Here is a 19,632-nt window from a genome sequence, read left to right as displayed (position 1 = left end):
TATAAAGCCCTTCATGGCACCGGACCAGGTTATCTACGACACCGCCTTCTGCCGCATGAATCCCAGGGACCAGTTAGGTCCCACAGAGTTGGGTCTTCTCCGGGTCCCATCAACTAAACAATGTTGTTTGGCGGGACCCAGGGGAAGAGCCTTCTCTGTGGCGGCTCCGACCCTCTGGAATCAGCTCCCTCCAGAGATTAGAATTGCCCCCACCCTCCTTGCCTTTCGTAAACTCCTTAAAACCCACCTCTGCTGCCAAGCGTGGGGGGAATTGAAACATCTCCCCCTGCCTATGTAGTTTTTGTGTATGATGACTATATGTATGTTTTTATATATTGGGGTTTCTTGTTTTTAGACTTTTTAAATGTATTATTGTTATTTTAGATTCCAACTATTAGATTTGTTATTATATATTGTTTTTATCATTGCTGTAAGCCGCCCCGAGTCTACGGAGAGGGGGCGGCATACAAATCTGATAAATAATAATAAATATTATTATCTTTCCCCCAGACTTACCTCTGTCTATAAGGAAGACCTGGCCAATCTCTGGCTTCCGATCCACATTGGCTTCCTCGCTCTCTTCCACTAGGTCACGCCAAAGCTCATGGACCATCTAGGAGAAATGAACACATTGCACTTTACAGGAACCCTCGGGTGTTACGACATCACAGGCAGGTCTCTCTTGCAAGATCCTTTCCTAGTGACAGGCACCTGCTTTGTCCCGACAAGAGAGAGCCAACATCTTACTAACCCAGAGCAAAGATTCCAGGATGGGGAAAAAAACCTTTTACATAAGCAGGGCTGCATTTAGTCAAAGTGTGTTTTGTGGCCACCCCTTCTCCTTGTTTCCAGCCATGGCTCAGCCAACCACAGCCTTCGTAGAGCCATTTCTTATTCTGGGGCACAGGCTCTCTAAGCCAGTGATTTTCAACCTAGCCGCGACACATTTTTTACATTTACGAAACCCTGGGGCACATTGATCGGGGGGAGGGTGGGGACTAAAAAAAGTTTGGACAAAAAAATTCTCTCTCTCTTCCTCCCTTTCGCTCTATTTTTCTCTCCCTTGCTCTTTCTCTCCCTTCCTTCTTTCTCTCTCCCTCCCTCTTTCTTTCTCTTCGTCCTTCCTCTTTTTTGCTCTCTTTCTCTCTCCCTCCCTCCCTCCCTCTATGTCTTTCTCTCTCCTTCCCTCCCTCTTTCTTTCTCTATTGCTTTCTTTCTCTCTCTTTCTCTCTCTTGCTTTCTTTCTCTTGTTCTCTTTCTCTCTCTCTTGCTTTCTCTCTCTCTTGTTCTCTTTCTCTCGCTCTTTCTCTCTCTTGCTTTCTTTCTCTCTCTCTCTTTTGCTTTCTTTTTCTCTTGCTTTCTTTCTCTCTCTGAGCTTCGCGGCACACCTGACCATGTCAAACGGCACACTAGTGTGCCGCGGCACACTGGTTGAAAAACACTGCTCTAAGCAAGTCCACCCGCCTGGGTTGATCTGGCCGCACCTTGGCACAACGCCCAATTCCATAAGTCTCAGTGAACGGGCCGTAGAGAGAGTTCATCAGCTGCAAAGCCTGGGCAACCGTATTGATCCACCGCTGGTCTGCTTCCTGCAGGAGTAAACGGAACCAGGAGGGAAGAGTTGCCTCTCGGAAACCCAGAAGTCTCTTCCTCACCAACATAAAGCAAATGGGATTTGCGCACTCAATTAGCATTCAAAGCAAAAAAATCAAATTAACAGTTTATCAATTAAGCATCATGATCTGCAATATTGAACCACTGCATCGCTAATATATTCAAACACTGTAACGTCAAGTTACTAATTACTGAGCCGGGGGTGGCGTAGCAGGTAGAGTGCTGTATTGCAGGCCACTGAAGCTGACTTGTAGATCTGAAGGTCAGCGGTTCAAATCTCATCACCGGCTCAAGGTTGACTCAGCCTTCCGTCCTTCCGAGGTGGGTAAAATGAGGACCCGGATTGTGGGGGCAATAGGCTGGCTCTGTTAAAAAAGTGCTATTGCTAACATGTTGTAAGCCGCCCTGAGTCTAAGGAGAAGGAGAAGGGCGGCATAAAAATCGAATGAATGAATGAATAAATAATTGGCAGGTAATAGTTAAATGTGGCTTTTATTACAAAGATTTCTTTGTACAAACATTTAATGCTTATAATTTAAATGTGAATACATTCACATAAAAAGCATTAAAGCCCTGATAAACGTAAAAACCTTAAAAAGATCACCTAGTCCTAAAGATTGTATATAACAGCTATGGTGGCACAATGGTTAGAATGCAGTACTGCAGGGCTCCAGGTTGACTCAGCCTTCCGTCCTTCCCAGGTGGGTCAAATGAGAACTCAGATTGTTGGGAGGCAATATGTTGATTCTGCAAACTGCTTAGAGAGGACTGTAAAAGCACTGTGAAGCGGTATACAGTGTTCCCTCGATTTTTGTGGGGGATGCGTTCCGAGACCACCCGCGAAAATTGAATTTCCACGAAGTAGAGATGCGGAAGTAAATACACTATTTTTGGCTATGAACAGTATCACAAGCCTTCCCTTAACACTTTAAACCCCTAAACTGCAATTTCTCATTCCCTTAGCAACCATTTAGATTATTACTCACCATGTTTATTTATTAAAGTTTATTAAAAAAAAAAATTATTAAAGGCGGACGAAAGTTTGGCGATGACGTATGACGTCATTGGGCGGGGAAAAACCGTGGTATAGGGGGGGAAACCGCGAAGTATTTTTTAATTAATATTTTTGAAAAGCCGCGGTATAGCCGTTTGGCGAAGTTCGAACCCGCGAAAATCGAGGGACCACTGTATAAGTCTAAGTGCTATTGCTATTTGTGTGCATGTAACTCTTTGTAATTTTCTTGTAGGATTTTGTAAGTGATTTGTCCTTGTTTCCTTCTTCCTGGACTTAGGGAGTGACTGTCCCAGGGCCTTTGCACATAATCAGAACTGAAGCGTGGCAGTTGTAGCCTGGTACTTTAATCACTACCCCAAACTGCCTTTCTTAAGGATTTGCAGGATGGGACCATGATGCAATTTCCAAGATATTGGTGAGATAGCAGGCAGCCACCACGACATGTATCACAGCCAGCATAAATGACCACCCCAAATATAATACTAACCAGAAAATAATCTCGGAAGAATTCGGGCAGCTCCATGCTGATGATGTCATTATCCAGAGGGAGGAGGGAGAAGGACCACTCGTCCCAGGTCACATCTACAGGGTCAGAGATATTGTTTGGAAGTCTAGTCTCTTATCTGCCTTTCACAATCTGAGTGAATAGCCAGAGTTTTGAGTCTAGAGGAAGAGACCAGCAGAATCACCCCCCCCCCCATCTATTTCCAAGCCCCCTCTCCCCGTACTTTTGGGCTGAACAGAGGCATCCAGCTGTGATGCACTGGGCCCAGCTCTCGAGACTTACCACCATAGATCCCTTCCTCCTCCAACACCAGCTCACATGCGTAGAACTGCGGGAGAAGATAGCCAACTTCAGGTAACCATGAAAGTGCCACACTTGGAAGCCTCTAATCCAGTGGTTCTCAACCTTTCTAATGTCGTGATCCCTTAATAAAGCTCCTCGTGTTGTGGTAACCCCCAATCATAAGCCTAACGCCAATTCTCCCAACAGAGCTTTAAGCTGATTGGCAGGAAGGTTAGTGGGACACCTCCACTGTAAACGCCTGATTGGTCAGATTGTAAAAATATACTCCAAAGCGCCAGAATAGAAGCTATAGTTCCTAACACCATGGGAAATTTGTCTTTTCTCATGGACTTAGGCGACCCCTGCAAAATGGTCATTCGACTCCCAAAGGGGTCCCGACCCACAGGTTGAGAACCACTATCTTCCCCAGCCCCACCAGCAAGCCTCACCTTCTGCGGGCTGAAGATGATCTTATACCTGCGTGCCCGGCCCGCCACTTTGTCGGCGTTGATCATTTCTGCAAGGAGCACCGAGTCAACTACGCCTTCGTGGGATCCTCCACCCACCCACCCCCAAGAGGCACTTCCTGCCACTCACCCGCCACCAGCCGGACACTCGCAAGGCGGGGACGGAGCAGGAAGCATAACCTGGAGGGAAGGACGAGTTGCAGTCAGGGGAGAGGCAGGTGAAGTGCCTCCCATGGCTCTCCCCCCCCCCCCAAGCTCACTCACTGGTCACTGGAGCTGCGCGCTGGTTTCTTCTCCAGCTTGTAGAGCTTGTGCACGTCATGCTGCTGCACAGAGAGACGGGCATAGTTGGATGCAGGAGGGCACAACGGAGGTGCCCCCCCCCCACATGGATCAGAAAGGGATGCTTAGGCGTGGACCCCCGGCCACCCACCTCAGCCCATTTACAGCCAGCCTTCCTCTTCCTCCCCTGGCCCTCCCCTGGCCATTCTCTCTTTTTTATGCAACTTTATTTTGTGCAACTTTATTTTATGCAAAATATTTATTTATACAAAACACAAACAACAAAACACACACAAAAAACATTAAAATAAGGTTGGGTGGCTAGTGGTAAGCACTGTAATACAATTCTAACAGTGTTTATTTATTATTTATTTTTTTATTAGATTTGTATGCCGCCCCTCTCCGAAGACTCGGGGTGGCTCACAACAATAAAAACAGTACAAATCCAATATTTAAAATAATTTAAACCCCTTCATATAAAAAGCAATCATACATCTCACACAAACCATGCATAAAACAAAAACGGTCCAGGGGAATCAATTTCCCCATGCCTGGCAACAGAGGTGAATTTTAAGGAGTTTGCGAAAAGCAAGGAGGGTGGGGACAGTCCTAATCTCTGGGGGAAGTTTAAGTTTAAGTTAAGTTTAAGTTTAATCAGATTTGTATGCCACCCCTCTCCGCAGACTCGGGGCGGCTAAGTTGATTCCAGAGGGTAGGGGCCGCCTCAGAGAAGGCTCTTCCCCTGGGTCCCGCCAGACGACGTTTTGTCGACAGGACCCGGAGAAGGCCAACTCTGTGGGACCTAACCAGTCGCTGGGATTCGTGCGGCAGAAGGCGGTCTCCGAGATATTCTGGTCCGATGCCATGAAGGGCTTTATAGGTCATAACCAACACTTTGAATTGTGACCGGAAACTGACCGGCAGACTGCAGAGACTTTCTATTATATGTGTTCTGCCTGGCTACCACTACCCACCCACAAGCACAGAAATAAGTCAAACACACAACAGGAGAGCAATAAATGAAGGTGGCTAAACGCCTGCTTGAATGCAAGACCAATACTGATTTACAAGTCCAGAAGGTCAGGATTACTCACTTAAAGTCCACCCTATACGTTTAGGCTTGTGCCAGAGCAATGTTGATTTATGAGTCTGTAAAGTCAGAATTCCACACTCAAATCCGCACAGCCTTTCTTGCTTGAGTGTCAGAGTGTTCACAGAAATCGAGATCAAAACACAATCACCCTGCAACAATGTTTCTTTTTTCCAAACACAAATGATAAACACCCACGCAAAGCACTCCGACCCTCCAATTTTTTTATCAGGGTTTCAGCAGCGTCATTAACTCTTAACAGCTGCGCTCTATCATTTGTTTCTACCCTTGCGCAGCTGCTCCTGCCTTCCCAACATCCTCCTGACATGCGGATTCAGGATAATATGATCCAAATTCTTTATTACATCTCCAACATCTAGGTGAAAGCTTTTTGTCTATTTTAGCGTGGGAGTTATATGCCACCTGAAATACATCTTATACCATATGATGGGGATCGCAGGGGTTGGGGCAGCATGTGATGCAATATTATTTTTAAAGTGCAAAAGTATCCCCATCTGTCACTGGACCAGTGGGAGCAGGAGTGGCACACATGGGAGCCACAGTGGAAGGGGGGTGGTGGTGGAATTTGCTTGGAACTCAGTCAGCTCCAAGGAGAGAGAAGCAAGACTGGTGCAGCTTTTGGTGCTGCGCGAAGGGAAGATAAAACATTGATTCGCTTTTTATCATTTGCCAAGCTAACCTAATGAGCAAAATTTTGCAAAAAAAATTATTTCCAGTAATCGGTTCCTACCCAAATGGTTTCTTCTGTAAAAAGGAATTTTCTTTCACTCATTGAACCTTAAATTACAAAAAACTGAGCTAACAGTTTGGGGGGAGCTGCCATTGCCATTTTGGCAACACCTAACAAGCAGTTTGGCACACACACACCCTCCATTCACCTGCCCTGCCCCCCCCCCCTCTGTGACACCAGGAGCCTCGCCAGCCTTGCTCCTCCTCTGTACTTTACTTGGAGCTGACTGGAGCTGCAAGCCAAGCTGTCTGGTCTGGGTCCTCCCCTCTCCTCAGTGCCGCTCCCCTCCAGCCCTGGCGACAGATCAGAATGCTTTTGCACTTAAAAAATAATTGCTTCCCACGCTGCCCACCCAACAGCCCCTGCAAGCGCCCACCCCCAATTGCACGTTGCCCCCAATTGCCTCCACCTGCTACCTGGTTGGCTGGCGGATATTGGTGCCTTGCAGCCCCAGGCAGGGCTCAAAGGGGGGAGGGGCAGGAGGACCGCGGGGGAGGAAAGCTGGCGGCTAATGGACTGAGGCAAAGGCGGCTCTTCTATGACATGTGGACTTCAACTCCCAGAATTCTAGGGCTAGCAATTCTAGGGCTCAGGAATGCTGGGAGTTGAAGTCCACAAGTCCTAGAAGAGCCAACTTTGCTTACCCATGGGCGGGAGGGGCGGCTGGCGGACCCACCTTTAAGATGGAGACGTTGGCGATGCGGTCCAGCGGGCTCATCAGGTCGGGCTCCAGGAAGAGGTCCTTCTTGCCGGGCAGCTGTGGAACCCAGACTCGGGTCAGGGCCGTCCCTCACGCCCCGCCCTCGCCCGCCCGGGCCCGCCCCGCCCGGGCCCACCTGCTCCAGGAGGTAGACCAGCTGGTCCCGCGCCAGGCGCTTCAGCAGGCCGAAGTCCGGCAGGTCGGGCGGGTCGCGGGAGGCCATGAATGCGGCGGCGGCAGCGCCCGAGTCCCTCCCGGAAGTGGGTCGCTCCGCGTCTCCGTCACTTTCGCCGCGACGCTCCCCGGACTAGGGCGCCCCGCCCCTAGCAGCCAGCATGCCCCACAGGGGCTCCTCTAGCGCTGGGCAGGTCCCGCGCAGAGCCTCGGCCACGCGCGCAGCCCAGGCGAAGTACTCGTGCACGCGCTTCTCGGACCAGCCCACGGGCGGGCGCCGCTCCAGGTCGCGCAGGTTGTACAGCTTGTCGGCCAGCGCCACTAGCCGCGCGCCCCGCGCTCAGCCCCGCCGCCCGCTCCACCTGCAGCCGCTTCCGCTCGGCCTGAGGTAGCGCCTTATCGTCGGTCAGCTCCTCTACCAGGCCCCGCACCTCCGGCCCGAAGTGCTGCTCCAGTTCTCCGAAGGTGGTGTCCGTGTCCTCCACCGTGTCGTGCAGCAGGGCGGCCTGCGGGGTGGTGTTGGTCAGGGAGGCTCAGCGCCCGACGCGAACCCCGCCCGCCGCCCTCCCGCCTCACCTGCCCGCCCACCTCACCTGCAGCACCGCCACGTCGGTCACGCCGGCCTCCTGCGCCAGGATCTGCGCCACCCCTGAGAGGGAGAGCGGAGGGGCGCTCTGAGTGCCGGCGGAGACCAGCGCGATTCTTTAGTGCAGTGTTTCCCAACCTTGGCAACTTGAAGATCTCTGGACTTCAACTCCCAGAATTCCCCAGCCAGCGAATGCTCAGAGCCCCGGGGGCGAGCACACGTCCCCATCCCACCTTAGCAGCCCATCTCTGGGCCTACTTCCCCCCGCCTTGCGCGCCCCCGCCTCACCGATTGGGTGGTTGATGTAGGGCGTTCGCTCGGGGTCCTTGCGCCGCTGCGCCGAGTGCTTGCGGGCCGCGAAGTCGACGGCGTCCAGCAGCCGCGCTATCTCGTTGCCGCCGCTCATGGCCGGGTTCGGCCTGGATGGGAGGGAGCGGAAATCCGGGCACCGGCGAGGCCTCCAACCGCCGAGCTCCGTCGTCATGGCTGCTGAGGGGGCCTTCGGGGGGGGGGTAGTCTTCGCTCTCTTGATTGCTGCTGCCTGGCGCTGTTGGCGAGTTGCTCCTCAGCCCACCCAGCTCGCAAGGTGGTGGTTGTAGGGAAAATAAGAGAATTGGGAATAATATAATAATAACAGAGTTGGAAGGGACCTTGGAGGTCTTGTAGTCCAGTGTTTCCCAACCTTGGCAACTTGAAGATATCTGGACTTCAATTCCCAGAATTCCCCAGCCACCAAATGCTGGCTGGGGAATTCTGGGAGTTGAAGTCCAGATATCTTCAAGTTGCCAAGGTTGGGAGACACTGTTCTAGTCGAACCCCGTTTAGGCGGGAAACCCTGCACTACTTCAGACAGATGGTTATCCAACTTCTGCATAATGTTTAACAAGAGTTGGAAGGAACCTTAGAGGTCTTCTAGTCGAACCCCCTTTTAGGCAGGAGACAGGTGGTTATCCAACATCTGCTTAAAAACTTCCAGGGTTGGAAGTTCCTGAAGGACAGCTGTTCCACCGATCAACTTCTGTCAGGAAATTTCTCCTTAGTTCTAAGTTATTAGCCACACTGAGGTATATAGAAGAATAGAATTATCCTCTTTCCCCACCGGAGCTGTTCTTTGTGCCCAGAATTCAAAGTCTGTTTTCTAAGCCAAGCCCTACCAAACTGATCCCTAAGGCGCCAAAGCCGATGAGAGTGAAACAGCCCTGGCTTAGGAGAAAAAGATACGGTTTGATCTTCATGTGTTGCCGTTACAATTCCTGTTACTTTGGGACACAAATTCATGCAGGTAGTCCTCAATTTATGATAATAACAGCCCAAAATTTCTATTGCTAAGCAAGAGTTGTGAATTTTGCCCCGTTTTGTGACATTTCTTGGCGCAGGTTTTTTAAAAAAATATATCCATACTATGAGTGAACAGAGTTGGTTCTGGATATCATTCATATTAATCCAATTCACAGTAACAATATTAGTAATCTCTATCACACTTAAAATTTGAGTAATCCTCATTATACTGTTTAAGCATATAAACAAAAAATGCCAAACTCCTCATCTTTATTGTTCAATCTAAAATTACTCTATTGTGAACAAAGTTGATTCAGAGACCAGGAAAGTAAGACTCCAAATCCATTTGAATTAGAATTACTTTTACTAATCAAGAAGTGAACGCAACAAAAAGAAGGCAGATCTGAAGGGAAAAAGTGTGCAGGTTGTGTATTCAAAGATCCCCAAACCCTTTCCAAATGCCCCCCTTGGGCCATCCATCCAATCCCCATGTCTTAAGGTGTCAGGTGGGTGCACCAGATGTTAGGCCTTGCACATCTGGTGTGCTGCAGCCATTGACCTTGAGTAGGCTATAAACAGGGCTATGATGCTTAACTGTGCCAGGGAGAGAATGGTAGGACTAATGGCCACACGAATCCCAGCGACCAGTTAGGTCCCACAGAGTGGGCCTTCTCCGGGTCCCGTCAACTAAACAATGTCGGTTGTCAGGGCCCAGGGAAGAGCCTTCTCTGTGGCAGTCCCGGCCCTCTGGAACCAACTCCCCCCAGAGATTAGAATAGCCCCCACCCTCCTTGCCTTTCGTAAGCTCCTCAAAACCCACCTCTGCCGTCAGGCATGGGGGAAATTAAGATAATCTTTCTCCCTAGGCTTCTACAATTTATGTATGGTATGTTTGTATGTATGATTGGTTTTATAACAAGGGTTTTTAGCTGTTTTAGTATTGGATTTTGACATTCTGTTTTTATCACTGTTGATAGCCAGCCCGAGTCTACGGAGAGGGGCGGCATACAAATCCAATAAATAATAAATAATACCTTAAACAGTATTCAAAACTTCAAATGGGTCTTCAAATTTCAATCCTCCAGCACACATTTTCCCCCTCCCAAAACTCCATTTTTTTTTTCACTTTATTCCAGCAGTCTCTTGCTGAGTGGATGCTTCCAATGCAATCTTTCTGTGGTTCACCGATTCTTTCTGAAACTAGCAGCCTCTGCCTTTTGCCAATTTTCTGGAATCCTTCCAGCTCCAGAAAGGGGTGCAGGTGACATCTCTGCAGCTCTCCTGAGATGTAGGTCTGAAAATTGAACATTGTTCAATTTTTTGACCCTCTTTCCTGTTTCCTCCTTCGTCCTTTGGCAGTTGGCCCCTTCTGACTTACTTTCTCCAGCAATAAATTCTTGCCTCATGATTGATTATATGGAATTTCTATTCATACCATATTCCATCCTTACTTGAGTTGAATGAACGAGGTTCAGGCATCCTTGATTGCTTTTTTGCTCCAAATTGGAGGGTGATTTTTCTTCCAGTACCCAATTCATTTTACTTGTTTCCCACCTTTACTTTGACAAACAACTTACGATGGCAAACATATTCAATACATCTTCCTCCTCCTCTTTTTCCCACACAATAACAACCCCTTAAGGTGGGTTGAGCTGAGGATAGGCCAAAAGGGTCACTGATCTGGGTGTCATGGCTAAGGCAGGATTTTTACTCCCCTCCCCAGTCCTTTTGTGCTCCCATAAGAACATAAGAAGAGCCATGGGAATCAGGTCAAAGCCCATCGAGTCCAGCATTCTGTGTCACACAGTGGCCCACCAATTGTCCATAGGGATCTTGAGCAGAAAGAGAAGGCAAAACCCTCCCTTTCCCTTGACCCCCAACAAATGGTATTCAAGGGAATCCTGCCTGCCTCAAACCAACATAGAGGCGGCACATGGACATCCATTTCAATAACCACCTATGATGATTTATTATTATTATTTTATTTATTATTTGGATTTGTATGCCGCCCCTCTCCGAAGACTCGGGGCGGCTCACAACAAGTGAAAAACAATCCAATACAATCCAATTAATTAAAATATTATAAATTTAAGAAATCCCCTATACTAACATACACACATACAGGCATACCATATATAACTTCAACGTGCCCAGGGGGAGATGTTTAGTTCCCCCATGCCTGACGGCAAAGGTGGGTTTTGAGGAGTTTACGGAAGGCAGGAAGAGTAGGGGCAGTTCTGATCTCCGGGGGGAGTTGGTTCCAGAGGGCCGGTGCCGCCACAGAGAAGGCTCTCCCCCTGGGGCCCGCCAACCGGCATTGTTTAGTTGACGGGACCCGGAGGAGGCCCACTCTGTGGGACCGAATCGGTCGCTGGGATTCGTGCGGCAGAAGGCGGTCTCGGAGATATTCTGGTCCAGTGCCATGAAGGGCTTTAAAGGTCATAACCAACACTTTGAATTGTGACCGGAAACTGATCGGCAGCCAATGCAGACTGCGGAGTGATGGTGAAACATGGGCATACCTGGGTAAGCCCATGACTGCTCTCGCAGCTGCATTCTGCACGATCTGAAGTTTCCGAACACTTTTCAAAGGTAGCCCCATGTAGAGAGCATTACAGTAGTCGAACCTCGAGGTGATGAGGGCATGAGTGACTGTGAGTAATGAGTCCCAGTCCAGATAGGGCCGCAACTGGTGCACCAGGCGAACCTGGGCAAACGCCCCCCCTTGGCACCATGAATCTGTCTAATCCTGTCTTGAAGCTGTCAAGGCTGACAGCTGTCATGACCTCTTCTGGGAGTGAATTCGATAAACCGACGACCTTCTGGGTGAAGAAATAATTCCCTTTATTTGTCCTCACTTTCTTACCTAGGAGCTTTAGGGAGGGTCCCCTTGTCTTAGTATTGTGTGATAGAGAAAAGAATTTCTTAAATCAAGTCACCCCTGAAACGCCGTCTTTCAAGGCTGAGGAGACCAAGGCATTGCAACCTGGTTTCATAAGGGAAGTGCGCCCTTTGGATTTCTGTGTGTGAGGTCCCACCTACAACTTCTCCAAGCTCTTCTGAAATCTATCCTGTGTGTGGTTACCATCCTCCATATTTTTCCTTCTGAGGAACAATTGAAAGACAGTTCTTTTTCTCCAGAAAATATTATTTTACTGAAAGAGGAGTAGATGTTTGGAACAAACTTCCAGCAGAGGTGGTCGGTAAATCCACAGTAACTGAATTTAAGCATGCCTGGGATAAACATATATCCATCCTAAGATAAAATACAGGGAATAGAAGGGCAGACTAGATGGACAACGAAGTCTTTTTCTGCAGTAAAAACTTCTATGTTTCTATGGTGTGGCTTGTAGGTGCTACCTAAATTTTAAACATTTTTCTTTGCATAAACTTGTGAATATTTTGGCCTTCATATTGTGTTTACACAGAATGAGGGTGAAAGGAACACAAACTGTTCCATGTTCTGAATAAATGTAAATCCTTCCTCTTAATATGGCCAGGGCAGATCCGAAAGGGCACTGAATGGAGGGAGCTATGTGTTAAGAAAGCAGGCCAGGCAAACAGCTCTGAGGAATAGCTAACTTTATTCAATGCTCACAGTACTCCAAAACAAATTCAGAATCTATCCGACAGGAACAGCTCAGTCACAAAACAGTCAATCAAAAATTTCCTGCTCCTCGTTTTGCCCTCTAGACGCTCAGCCCGACGTAACACTATGGATTTTTTTTTTTTGCAAATTCCATTGAAAAAGTCACAACAATTTTCGATATGTCACTAGAAAGTTTCTAATAATTGTGAATACACTGAAATTCTGTATAGCAAAGAACTTTTCCTATTGGTTCAATTATATGGCAGGAAATAAAGCTGTCTCCCGTATACAACACCGCTGTTTTAAAGGAAACCCAAAAGACAGCTCTTTCTAAATGCAACATTCCAAACATTACCCAGAGATACTAAAGTGCATTATGACAAATAAATAGCAACAGTCTAATGCATTGTCTCTTAAAAGGAGGCATAGAAACAAGAGTTGAAGTATGAGAAAAAAAATGGAGTAAAAACTTTGCAAAAAGACAGAGAAATGCATAAAAAAAATTAAATGAGGTCATCATCTTCCTCAAAGTCATGATGAAGATGAGGATCAAGAGAGGCATTTTCTGTCACTTTCTAGCATAATCAGCTATGAAGCCTGACACTTTATTTGAAAAAGTAGCCCCGGCAGAAATCTCAAAGCTTCATGGTTTCCTGCGTCTGCAAAGAAAGAACAAGATTGTTATCCCCAACATGATAAAAAAAAGTCTGCAATTCAAGACAAATAGCTAGCTTAAAATGGGACTGAAATCCAATTTTCCATCCCAGCAGTGACCTGAAAGGTTTTCCAATTCTCTAAGCCAGTGTTTTTCAACCAGTGTGCCGCGAAGCTCAGAGAGAGAGAGAAAGAAAGCAAGAGAGAGAAATAGAGAGAGAGAGAGAAAGAACAAGAGAGAGAGAAAGAAAGCAAGAGAGAGAGAGAAAGAAAGCAAGAGAGAGAGAGAAAGAAAGCAAGGGAGAGAAAGAGAGAGAGAGAACAAGAGAGAGAGAAAGAAATAGCGAAAGAACAAGAACAAGAAAGCAAGAGAAAGAGAGAAAGAAAGCAAGGGAGAGAGGGAGGGAGGGAAGGAGAGAGAGAGAAAGACAGAGGGAGGGAGGGAGGGAGAGAGAAAGCAAAAAAGGAAGGAAGGAAGAGAAAGAAAGGGATGGAGAGAGAAAGAAAGATGAAGGGAGAGAAAGAGGGAGGGAGAAAGAAATAGAGCGAAAGGCAGGAAGAGAGAGAAAGAGAATTTTTTTGTCGCTCAATGTGCCCCAGGGTTTCGTAAATGTAAAAAATGTGCTGCGGCTCAAGAAAGGTTGAAAATCACTGCTCTAAGCAACCCCCTAGCACAGTGATGGCAAACCTTTTTTTCCTCGGGCGCTGAACTATCACGCATACCCGAGTGCCCTACCCATAACTTAATGCCTGAGGGAAAGAGCTTCCCCTGCCCCCGGAGGCCCTGTGGAGGCCGGAAGTGGCCTGTTTCTCAACTTCTGGTGAGCTTAGTAGGCTTGTGTTTCACCCTCCCCAGGCTCCAAAGGCTTCCTGGAGCCGAGGGAGGGTAAAAACACCTTCTCCATCCTTCTGGAGCAGTGGTTCTCAACCTTTCTAATGCCACGACCCCTTAATACAGTTCCTCTTGTTGTGGCGACCCCCAACCATAAGTCTAGCGCCAATTCCCCCAACAGAGCTTTAAGCTGATTGGCAGGAAGGTCAGAGGGACACCCCTAATGTAAACGCCTGATTGGTCGGATTGTAAAAATATGTTCCAAGACGCCAGAATAACTTTAGTTCCTAACACTGGGGGAAATTTGTCTTTTCCCAGGGCCTTACGTGACCCCTGTGAAATGGTCGTTCGACCCCCAAAGGGGTCCCGATCCCTAGGTTGAGAACCACTTCTCTGGAGGCTCTCTGGAAGCCAAAAATACCCTCCCTGAGCCTCTGTGTGAGCCAAAAATCAGCTGGCCGGCACACACATGCACGTTGGAGCTGAGCTAGGGCAACGACTCATGTGCCAGCAGATATGGCTCTGCGTGCCACCTGTGGCACCCGTGCCATAGGTTCACCATCACTGCCCTAACACATGACTCTCTTCCCTCAGAGGAGTAGCACAGTCCCACAGTGTTTGGTCACCAACACTTCTAGCTTCTCCTGTTCTCTAAACATTGTCCCGGTGCCATCGCTTAGCTGGCGGAGACAAATGGAATAATGTGCCAAGAAGAGTCAGCCTCCCAGGAAGACTGAAAGCCTAAACCAGGGGTCAAACTTTTTACACAGGGGGCCAGTTCGCTGTCCCTTGGACTCTTGGAGAGCCGGACTATAAAAAAAAAACTATGAACAAATCCCTATTCACACTACACATACCTTATTTTAAAGTAAAAAACAAAATAGGAACGTACTATTTAGAGGGGGGGGAGTCTGAAATTCATATATGTTTGTGTTTTGTTTTTAATTTTCTTTTGTTAACATCTGATTAGCTATACAAGGTTTTCTTGGCTTAGAGAAAAATGTATAAAGAAAGAAGGAAGCACTTTGGCATAATGGTTAATAAGTTAGAAATATAATGGGTGTTGTACTTTTTTGAGGAGGGAATTTAATTAAAAGAAAATGAATGTAACTGGATGACAAAATTAGAAAAAAAACTTGCAACTTTTTTGATGATTGATATTAGTTACTAACAAAATACCGCATTTTATTCATGGAAAATTTAGATGTGCTCCTGTCACTCACCCGTGGGCCGGATAAATCGCCCCGGCGGGGTGCATGCGGCCCGCGGGCCACAGTTTGGGGACCGCTGGCCTAAACCATTGTATAATAATGAGCCGGGGTGGCGTAGCAGGTAGAGTGCTGTACTGCAGGCCACTGAAGCTGACAATAGATCTGAAAGTCAGCGGTTCAAATCTCATCACCGGCTCAAGGTTGACTCAGCCTTCCATCCTTCCGAGGTGGGTAAAATGAGGACCCAGATTGTGGGGGCAATATGCTGGCTCTGTTAAAAAGTGCTATTGCTAACATGTTGTAAGCCGCTCTGAGTCTAAGGAGAAGGGCGGCATAAAAATTGAATGAATAAATAAATAAATAATAGCGTGAAAGGAGTGTGAGAAACAGAAACTCGGGAGCCACCAGGGAGTGTTGCGTGGAGGACAAGCGGGTAGGCTATCCGGACCTCCCTGTAGTTCAGGGGTCCCCAAACTTGGGAACTTTAAGACCTGTGGACTTCAGTTCCCAGAATTCTCCAGCCAGCTGTGCTGGCTGGAGAATTCTGGAAGTTGAAGTCCACAGGTCTTAAAGTTCCCAAGTTTGAAGACCTCTGCTGTAGTTGGACAGCCATTCACTGGGAGGTTTGCATGACCGCTGGCGATGGCCTTTTACTTTAATTCACATTAACCTCTTTTTACCTCGGATGCCCTCTTTCCTGCCTTGCACAACTGTCAGCGTTCTTCCCTGAGCTGAACAGATCACTTCCGCAGCAAAGCCAGCACTTATCTGCAAGAGGCCAAACCTCAATAGTGAAGCCTATTTGGAATCCTAAGCACTAGGCTCTCTACCCGTCTCCCGCACCAGCACCCAGGTCTTGTGCAGGACCCAGCCTCTCTCGAGAACATCTGCAGCGCGAGAGGAACGCGGAGAACTTACTTGGGCTGAGCGTGATGTTGATAGCTGGGCCCAAGTTGGGAACCTGCTTTCATCTCCACTGCGACTGAACACTAGCCAAAAAAGGGAAGAAAAAACGCAGGCCAAGCTGTCAAGAGGCGACTTGGGAGCCCCCACCCCATCCTCTGCTAAAGACCCTCCTAACTTACCCGTGTTTCTACATCGGTCCATTCTGACTCGGAGGCCTCCTCAGGGATGTGGAGGCTTGAGGGAGAAGATCGCCGCTTGCGTCTGTAAGAGTTGGTGGATTAGGGATAGAAAAGGAAAAAGGTTGAGGTTTGAAAGTGTTCAGAGGCAGGGTTGAAAATTATGAGGCCAATCTCCTGCTTGAAAGTACCCAGGCACAGACTAGGGGGAGAGGAAAGACCGGCATCAATCAAGTCTGTCCCACAGAGTTGGCCTTCTCCGGATCCCGTCAACCAAACAATGTTGTTTTGCGAGCCCCAGGGGAAGAGCCTTCTCTGTGGCGGCCCCGGCCCTCTGGAATCAACTCCCCCCAGAGATTAGAACGGTCCCCACCCTCCTTGTCTTTTGCAAATTACTCAAGACCCACCTTTGTCACCAGGCATGGGGGAGTTAGGATATTCCTTCCCCTAGGCCATTACAAGTTATGCATGGTATGTTTGGGTGTATGTTTGGTTTTTTATAATAAGGGTTTTTAGTTGTTTTATTAAATTGGATTGTTACATGTTGTTTTTTATCATTGTTGTTAGCCGCCCTGAGTCTGCGGAGAGGGGCGGCATACAAATCCAATAAATAAATAAATATGAACTTGGGGATATTTCCAATTTGTAATTCCATCTGTTTTTTTTACAATTTTACCCAGGAGCAGAATATACCCACTGGAGTTCCTGGCCTTCTCTGAACCCAGATTATTCAGTCATGCACAAAAGATTAAGGCCTGGTCAGCATCTCCACTAACACAACAGGAATCGCTTCAGTTTCCACTCCCACCAAACTGAGATGTGAAAGGGCAAAACCGTCTGGATTTAATGTGACTCACCCTGTTGGGGACTCCTGCTTCAAGGTCTCTATTTCGGTGAACTGAACAGCCTGTCCCCCTCCTCTGGTCTTGAAAACATCACCCTTTTGAAAACAAAATAAGAAAATCTCTGAACAGAAAAAAATTTATTGGCACAATTGGCAATGTAACAACCCATTTTCATTACATTCTTATACATATACAATGATACCTTATCTTACAAACTTAATTGGTTCCTGGACGAGGTTGTTAAGGTGAAAACTTTGTAAGACGAAACAATATTTCCCATAGGAATCAATGGAAAAGCGATTAATGTGTGCAAGCCCAAAATTCACCCCTTTTGCCAGCCGAAGCACCTGTTTTTGCGCTGCTGGGATTCCCCTGAGGCTCCCCTTCATGGGAAACCCCACCTCCGGACTTCCGTGTTTTCGTGATGCTGCAGGGGAATCCCAGCAAGGGAATCCCAGTAGCGCAAAAACGGGCGCTTCGCTGGCAACGGAAGTCCAGAGGTGGGGTTTCCCAGCGAGGGGAGCCTCAGTGAAATCGCAGCATCGCAAAAACACCGAAGTCCTCGAAACCCCACCTCCAGACTTCTGTGTTTTTGCGATGCTGTGATTTCACTGAGGCTCCCCTCGTTGGGAAACCCCACCTCCTGACTTCCGTTGCCAGCGAAGCGCCCATTTTTGCATTGCTGGGATTCCCCTGCAGCATCAAGTCCAGAGGTGGGGTTTCCCATGGAGGGGAGCCTCAGGGGAATCCCAGCAGCGCATAAACGGGTGCTTCACTGGCAACGGAAGTCCGGAGGCGGGGCATCCACGTGGCGGCGGTGGGTTTGTAAGGTGAAAATAGTTTGTAAGAAGAGGCAAAAAAATCTTAAACCCCGGGTTTGTATCTCGAAAAGTTTGTATCACGAGGCGTTTGTAAGACGAGGTATCACTGTACAGTGGTACCTCGAGATACGAGTTTAATTCGTTCCGGACCTGGGCTCTTAAGTCGAGCAGCTCTTATCTCGAACGACTTTTCCCCATAGGAATTAATGTAAATAATTTTAATTGGTTCCAGCCCTCAAAAAACTCACAAAGTTAGTCTAAATTATGCAGAAAGACATGTTTTTAATGAAGAAATGTACATGTACATATAAATGAATAATGAAGTTTCTTTCACTTAACTTGTAAACTTTCTTAAACTTTTAAATTTACATATGTTCAACTTCTCTGCCACCCAATCCTGTAGGACAAAGGTCCCCAACCCTTTTTGCACCAGGGACCGGCTTTAAGCGATCAAGAGAGGAATGGGTGAATGAATGGACGGAGGGTGGGAAGGAAGGAAGGAAAGAGGGAAGGGACAGGAACAGAGGAAGGAAGCAAGGAAACTTATGAAAGGGGAGAGTAAGAGAGGAATGAGTGAAGGGAGGGAGGGAGGGAAGAAGGTGGGAAGGAGAAAGAAAAGAAGAAATAGAGGAAGGGAAGGTAAAAGAGAGAAAGAAAAAGAGCAAGAAAGAAAGCTGCAAGCACCCCCCCGAGCCCCCCAGGCCGGCTGCAACCTTTTAAAACACACGCGCCGCTTCGCAGCTGTCTCCTGAAGCTGAACGCGGAAGTTAGCGTTTGGCTTCAGGAGACAGCTCCTTGGCGCTTGTATCTCGAATTTGGGCTTGTAAGTAGAACAAAAATATCTCTCCCCTCCCAGCTCTTATCTCGAGTTGCTCTTAAGTAGAGCAGCTCTTATGTCGGGGTTCCACTGTATAAGTAAAGCTAGAAGTAAAGGCTTTTTTCCTGATCTTCCATAAGTACAAACCCGTTAAATTACACCCATTTTACAGGAATAAAACCCACAGTCAGTCAAAACCTCCACCGAGCTTCTACCACTACCGCCCTGAGCAACAAACTAATAGGCAACCTTGCTCCAGTTTAACACTTTCACCCAACAGCATCCCTGGTTGCAATGTGGAGAATGAAGAAATTTTAAAAAAGGAAACGTGTACTCTGTGGTCAACACACTTGTTTTCTTGGAGAACCTCCAGAGAAATGTGTTGCACAACACAAAAGATTGCTCTCAAGGCAGCACTCTTAACAAACGTCTCTGGGCCAGCCCAATAGTTTACCTTGATCAGTTTTGTCTCAATCTCCCCATCCGAGGCCAGCTCCTGGTGGGTCAGCATGTATTTGTCACACTTTGCCAGGGCCTTCTCATTTGCAGAGGCGACTGTGATGGCCCGGGGGACCTGTGGCTGCATGACTGTTTCAGTCTGGATGTTGGAAGGAGGCTTATGATCCACCCACTTCTCTCCTGCTGAGCGGGACCGCCTGTGACGAAGGCGAACAGGAGGAGCATTCTGGGAGAAGGAGTGGTATAAAGTTAGTAGGCAGGTTTCCTAAGCTTATCCCAAAGAAGTGCATCTCCCAGGGTTAGTTGAGCAAGTTAACCCTAATCCACATTTGCTATTGATTATTTGTATTATAGGAAGAGGAAAAACAAGCACGTATTGATAACTGCAGAATAGCCAAAGCCCTCTACCAATAAATGTGGTCAGTAGTTTTAAGAACCTACTTCAGCAGGCAAAAAGAAGAGAAACCGGAAGCACCAAGAGAGCAACGAATGCCACATTTTGAGGCCAGACGCCAAAGGTTCTGCTTTTATGCACTCTGCCTCTCCCAGAAATGCAGAATAGCAGGGGGTGGCCCAGA

The 19,632-nt window shown here is 47.7% G+C and overlaps 3 protein-coding genes across 9 annotated transcripts in view; all 3 read right to left on the bottom strand.

Annotated features, from left to right (window-relative positions):
• Positions 1-6,929, bottom strand: part of VPS33B (VPS33B late endosome and lysosome associated) — a 16,208-nt gene extending 9,279 nt beyond the window's left edge. The window contains 9 exon segments of the mRNA XM_070762785.1: positions 513-613; positions 1,485-1,589; positions 3,117-3,211; positions 3,417-3,462; positions 3,866-3,933; positions 4,014-4,063; positions 4,148-4,209; positions 6,683-6,763; positions 6,843-6,929. Of these exon segments, the coding sequence (XP_070618886.1) occupies positions 513-613; positions 1,485-1,589; positions 3,117-3,211; positions 3,417-3,462; positions 3,866-3,933; positions 4,014-4,063; positions 4,148-4,209; positions 6,683-6,763; positions 6,843-6,929 (695 nt within the window).
• An 84-nt stretch (positions 6,930-7,013) lies between these two features.
• HDDC3 (HD domain containing 3) lies at positions 7,014-7,905 on the bottom strand. Its single transcript, XM_070763541.1, is given in 4 exon segments — positions 7,014-7,214; positions 7,216-7,386; positions 7,474-7,529; positions 7,755-7,905. Coding segments are annotated over 4 exon segments (546 nt in total). The 5' UTR covers positions 7,873-7,905.
• Positions 7,906-12,309: 4,404 nt separating this feature from the next.
• Positions 12,310-19,632, bottom strand: part of RCCD1 (RCC1 domain containing 1) — a 37,984-nt gene continuing 30,661 nt past the window's right edge. For all 7 annotated transcript variants that reach the window (XM_070762286.1, XM_070762283.1, XM_070762282.1 and 4 more), the window contains 5 exons: positions 19,050-19,280; positions 16,970-17,052; positions 16,116-16,197; positions 15,949-16,019; positions 12,310-12,992 (listed from right to left, as the gene is read on the bottom strand). In XM_070762286.1, the coding sequence (XP_070618387.1) occupies positions 12,977-12,992; positions 15,949-16,019; positions 16,116-16,197; positions 16,970-17,052; positions 19,050-19,280 (483 nt within the window). In that variant the 3' untranslated portion in view covers positions 12,310-12,976. The remainder of the gene's footprint in view (positions 12,993-15,948; positions 16,020-16,115; positions 16,198-16,969; positions 17,053-19,049; positions 19,281-19,632) is intronic.

The sequence above is a fragment of the Erythrolamprus reginae genome, chromosome 10, assembly GCF_031021105.1.
Source record: "Erythrolamprus reginae isolate rEryReg1 chromosome 10, rEryReg1.hap1, whole genome shotgun sequence".
In the NCBI taxonomy this organism is placed as follows: domain Eukaryota; kingdom Metazoa; phylum Chordata; class Lepidosauria; order Squamata; family Dipsadidae; genus Erythrolamprus; species Erythrolamprus reginae.
Note: the sequence above shows the minus strand (reverse complement) of the source record. Positions and strands in the feature narration are given on the sequence as shown.